Source organism: Drosophila elegans, unplaced genomic scaffold, assembly GCF_018152505.1.
Source record: "Drosophila elegans isolate 14027-0461.03 unplaced genomic scaffold, ASM1815250v1 contig_814, whole genome shotgun sequence".
NCBI lineage: Eukaryota > Metazoa > Arthropoda > Insecta > Diptera > Drosophilidae > Drosophila > Drosophila elegans.
The window spans coordinates 8,292,262-8,298,125 of NW_024546167.1; the positions used below are offsets into that span (position 1 = coordinate 8,292,262).

Here is a 5,864-nt window from a genome sequence, read left to right on the forward strand (position 1 = left end):
TGTTTTTATTGCGCTTAAAGTGGACGCTTTGGTGCCTTTTATTTAACTAGTATGAAAATAAATAGCAACCTTAATGAATTTCCGCATTTAAATATGGCCACAAACAAAGGCGATTTTAAAAAAAACATTCGCCGGCACGATTCTGACATTTAAATTTATCATAAAAATCATATAAAACTCCACTCAAAAGGATAATCATAGAAAGGACCTGACACAAAGGCAATACAAAAAAAAATGAAACGTTTTACAATAGATGCAGAAATAATTACATTCGCAGTTTACTTTAATAATGTGTTGTTGATAGTTGTGTCCTGAGCACAATATCATGTTTCGCCTGCTAAGCCTGCCTCAACTTGTTGCTGCAAACAACGTTATTAATGCATAGCGGCAAATTGGATTTATAAATATTTGTCTTGCCCCTGGCCATAAACGATCCAAAAGAGCCAAAAAAGGGGGCTCCGAAAAAATAACCAAAACGGAAAATGGTAATATATTTTCCATTAAATTTAATTTGCATGGTTTTAGGCGCAATCCGCTTCCGCCTGAGTTTTTGGCTCCCATGGCTGTGGCTAAATTTCATTAAGCGTAAAATATGCTTTTCTTTTTCCCCCTCAATTTTCCATGCTCTGGTTAAGGATATTGGCATTTTTAATGATTTTGTTTATGTTTTAAATATTTGTATATTCACACAATTGTACTAAATTTCTGACAGCATTTGACCTTTTCCGTCTTAATATTTTTACTTTACTTAGACCTTGGTTTTGTTTTAAATATTTGTACAATCACACAATTTTACTTAATATATTTCGCAGGTAGGGTACTTTAATTTATATTTTATCGATTAATTTCTCCCTTAGCATTTTACAACGACCTTAAAGCCATCTAAAGACTTTAACACTCGAGTCGTTCAAGTGATTTGGCAAGCAGGAGGAGTCCATTGCATTGGCATCGGCATTGCCATGGAAATTGCTGCAGTATTAGGGGTCTGGCATTGTCTTTACCACTGCGGAAAGGAGCATTGATACTGTCCTTTATTCGTGCCCAGTCCTCCGAGTTCTCGGTCCTCTTCGCGGCACCGCCTTTATTGTTATTTCGCCTGCATCATTATTTCAGTTGGCGCCTTGTAAGTGGAGCCCCAGTTCCCAGTGGCTGCTGACTCCTTCCCGAGTCCTTTGGCATTGTGCGGAGCGGAGCTGCTTCTGCTCCTGATTCTGCTACTGCTGTTGTTGCAGATAAAGATAAATAGTCTCAGATAACGCTCAGTTATTTGCAAACAAATACAATTGCGGTTCATTGATGGCGGTTTTATTTCGCCATCCACCGGAGAAGAAGGAGTCCGGATGGGGAAGTGACTGTGGATCTGGTCTGGCCCATTAGTTTGTGGTTCTGGAATGGCGGCTAGTCCGGGTAGTCGAGGCTATTCCAGTTCACATCCTGAAACACGAATTTGTCGAACGTATAACTGATGAACTCCGCATACCATTTTCCAGCAATTCCAAGCCATTTCTATAGGGAAAGCAAACAATTAAAGCAGATATTCGGAAATTTAAGTTTAATACAAAGGCAATTCAAATTTCTTTGAATGTTTTATATTGAAAATACTTTTTATACCCTTGCAGAGGGTATTATAATTTCAGTCAGAAGTTTGCAACGCAGTGAAGGAGACATCTCCGACCCTATAAAGTATATATATTCTTGATCAGCATCACTAGTAGAGTCGATCTAGCCATGTCCGTCTGTCCGTCCGTCTGTCCGTCTGTCCGTCCGTCTGTCCGTCTGTCCGTCTGTCCGTCTGTCCGTCTGTCCGTCCGTTTATATGCAAACTAGTCTCTCAGTTTTAAAGCTATCTGCATGAAACTTTCCCAAAAAGTTGTCTTTCTATTGCAGGTAGTATATAAGTCGGAACGAGCCGGATCGGACGACTATAGCATATAGCTCCCATAGGAACAATCGGAAAAATAAATGAAAAAAAATTATAACTTTGCTGTTTTTAAATTTTTTTTTTAGTTCTTCGACATATAGCAATGGTTAAATATTTCAGAATTATGGTTTAAATTTCATCAAAATCGGACGACTATAGCATATAGCTCCCATAGGAACAATCGGAAAAATAATTGAAAAAAAATTATAACTTTGCTGTTTTTTAATTTTTTGTTTTGTTCTTCGACATAAAGCAATGGTTAAATATTTCAGAATTATGGTAAAAATTTCATCAAAATCGGACGACTATAGCATATAGCTCCCATAGGAACAATCGGAAAAATAAATGAAAAAAATTATAACTTTTCTGTTTTTTAATTTTTTGTTTAGTTCTTCGACATTTAGTAATGGTTAAATATTTCCAATTTACGGTTTAAGTTTCATCAAAGTCGGACGACTATATCATATAGCTCCCATAGGAACAATAAAAATATATAAAATAACTATCAAATAATTGAGCTGCAAATCATCACAGCTTCAATGTTTTTAAACATATACGCAAGTAAATTATAATTTTAATGTTTTCAAAAATGTTTAATTCTTGCAATAGCTGCAAGGGTATATGAACTTCGGCTTGCCGAAGTTTGCTTTCTTTCTTGTTTTTTATTAATTGTGATTAGTTTCAGAAACAATGGTAATTACTAGACAAAATCAATCAATCTATTACGTTAACCAATAAAAATTAATTAGATTTGTATATATTTATTTCTTTCATTTAAATTTGAAAGTCACCACCCAAAATATAAATTTAAAAATTTCAGTTTTAAAATAAAATTATTTAGTGGAGAATACAAGTATTTTCTTTGTTTGATCTAAAAAAAAAGAAAGAAAAATATATACATACTAAGTTAAAAAGTAGCAAAAATAGGCTTATCTTTAGATATACAGTTTTAGCATCGATAAAGTCTGAGTTAAATATAAAACATTTTAAGAGAACAATTTATTTCAAGCTTTTAAGAAATTTCGAAATTTGTTTGGCAAATGGCTTACCGCAATGTAAAAGGAACTCTCCGGCGAGACGCCCCAAAGGCCATGGGTTACGCCCACAACAAACGCCATGAGGGGTTCGTACTCGTCCTCGTCGATGATATATTTAAGGACGTTCAAGGCGGTGTTCCAGCTGATGAGCTCGTGCTTCCACAGGAAAAGGACATCGCTGACGATCTGAGCCCTGTTAAGGACGTGAATGCTGCGGAAGTCATCGAAAAGCTTTTTGGCCAATAACTTCCAGGTGTGCTCGTCATAGTTGACCCTGTAATAGCCGATGGCCCGCAGATTAAGAAGGATCCAACGATCTTGGGGCACCTCCTCGTCCAGTTGCAGGCGATCATTGAGTGGAGTGAGCCAGGCTCTCGGCTTGAGGTCTTCGTTGGAGGTCTCATGTTGGATAAAATAGGTGAGGGGAATCCACCAGAGCTTCGTTCCGCTCTCCTTGATCGCTTGGCTTTGGAATAGGGTAATCTTTCTGCCTTCCCTGATGACCGTGACCAGTGGATAGCCCTTTTGTGTGATCCACGTGTCCATGATGGCCTTTACATCCCAGTCTTTGGGCTTGGCAGACTGCCTTTCGTTGGCCAACTGCAGTGATCGCCAGAAGAGATCGGCAGTGCTGGTGGCAAAGGAGTTTTGCCACAGATGCCGCTGCAGACCGTCGTAGAATGTGGCGTTGCCCAGGAAGCCATTCAGCATTCCAATCAGAGAAGTGGCCTTCTGGAACAGGTGCTCCTCCGATTCTGGACTGGCGGGCGGAAAGAGCGGCGCCAAGGACATGCCATCCACTTGCGATTCGTACATGAAGGCCGTTTCGCGGCAGCGTAGCAGCATTCTACGGCCCATTCCCGGCTGCAAATGATCCGCGGCCAGGGCCTCAAAATAGCCGGTTAGACCCTCTCTCAGCCAGAGATCCGACCACCAGTCAATGCCCATTAGGTTGCCAAACCACATGTGAGCCATTTGGGTAGCCACCAGCTGAAGTGCCTGCAATTTGGCCCTGCTCATCAGGCCATCCTCGCGCTGCAGGATATCCCTGCTGCGGTAGACGACCATGCCGAAATTCTCAATGGCCGAGCTGGGGAAATCGTCCACCACCAGCTGGTCGATCTTGTCCAGCGGCAGGCGCACCTGCAGCAGTCCGTCCAGGAACTGCAACAGCTGGGGAGCCTTTTCAGCGGCAAAGGCGGTCTCACGCACATCCGACGACTTGGAACAGGTGCGAATGCGAACGGGATTCGCACTGATCGCCTGAGTAAACCGACAGGTGAAATTGTTCACCGAAAAGGCCAGTAAATGGGTGGGCATGAGGGGGGTCACTTCATGCACCGACCAAACATAGTCCTGAAGTTCAAGGCTAGTCAAAAAAAAAAAAATAAAATAATTAAGAACTAAAGAGGAACTGCATAACTAACTTGGGCAGCACAGCTCTAACATGCATATTGCTGTAGCTCTGGAAACGCCTGTGATGGCCCATTGTCACATTAAAGGTGGCCCTCAAGGCAGGCTCATCAAAAGTGGGCATGGTGTTTCTTATGAAGTTCCGATGAAAACGAGACACGGAGTACCAACTGCAAAGCATATCAACTAAACTATGATCAGAATGACACACAAGTCAATCTCTTACACTTTCTTCGATGTCCTTGCATTCATATAGTGAAGTACTAAGTAACCGTCTTCCTTTTTTCTCGACATTGATCTACCGAATTCAATACTGAGCACATAGGACTTGCCCATTTTTAAAGGCTTGTTGAAAGTTAGAACCATATAATCACGAAGTTTGTTGAATCTGACATTCATCAGGTGATAGTCCGAGGTCTCACCATAAAGCTTTATACTCTTGCCACCGATGGAAACATTGGCCACATGGAGCACCACTTGATTGGTGCTTTTCTGAGCAAGGAGGGAAATATTTACGGAACCATTGTACCTCAGGTTAGACAGGTCATCCAGGTGGGTTATCAACTTGATGTCATAGTGATAGGGAGTAATAGTTGCCGGTAAACGGGGTTCATTATAAAGCGAAACTTTGACTGAGCCCGCAACTTGAAGTGCAATCAAAACGAATAAAAAGCGAAACAGTGCAATATATGGCTTGTAGACTTTATAAAAACTAGATAACCATATCAGCATGCTGAATTAGAAGACTAGAGTCTAAGACTTCTGGACGGGACGCCGAAAATAAAGTGAAAATTTTAAATTTTGTAACAATACTAATTCTAGGACAGTCTGACAAACAAAGATTTGTCTACTTTAACTAAATACGTTCTTAATACTTTCAATACTCAATGCAATGTACGTAAGGATATATTTTTCTTATGGCCAGGCATCTTAAGTTTACAGAAATCCATTAAAATTTAATTTGACCCGAGGCCTCGAAATCGTGTGTGTTATAATGGGCCATTTTAACTGGTGCTGGAATCCTAGATTTTCCGGATGGAAAATGTGGTGTCCTAAGTAAAAGTCACATTTGCAGCTCGACTTGGCAGCGTCTTGACTTACTTTCCAGCTTTCACTTGCGCGCTGGCAGAAGTTTTGCAACTTTTTTCGCTACGTGCGTTTCCCGATTTGCCCATGTATCTGTTTGCCACTGTGTGTGTGCGTGTTTGTGGGTCCTGCACCAAAAAGTATGTTAAGCACTTTGCTCCCAGTTTGCAGGCGCACTTTTGGGCCCAGCAGGACCCTCGAACGCATACGCATACGTATTCGGATCTGGTTTGCGATTTATACGTGCATGTAATATGTGTAATTTATGACTGACGGGATGTGAGCGCTTAAATTATGTGCAAAACGCTCACAAAAGCCTCGCTGGCTTTCGGAGGCTAACAAACTTTTACTCAAAACTTTGCCACCAGTCCCTTTGCGAATATCAAAATATTGACAGTCACGTGTGG

The 5,864-nt window shown here is 40.9% G+C and overlaps 1 protein-coding gene across 1 annotated transcript; it reads right to left on the reverse strand.

The window, feature by feature from the left end:
- Positions 1-721: 721 nt before the first annotated feature.
- Positions 722-5,205, reverse strand: LOC108138015 (aminopeptidase N). The gene is made up of 4 exons (XM_017259984.2): positions 4,598-5,205; positions 4,386-4,541; positions 2,971-4,327; positions 722-1,506 (listed from the first exon to the last, which is right to left on the reverse strand). The coding sequence occupies exons 1-4, from the start codon at positions 5,101-5,103 to the stop codon at positions 1,399-1,401; spliced, it is 2,127 nt and encodes a 708-aa protein (XP_017115473.1). The 5' UTR covers positions 5,104-5,205; the 3' UTR covers positions 722-1,398.
- Between the last annotated feature and the right edge of the window lie 659 nt (positions 5,206-5,864).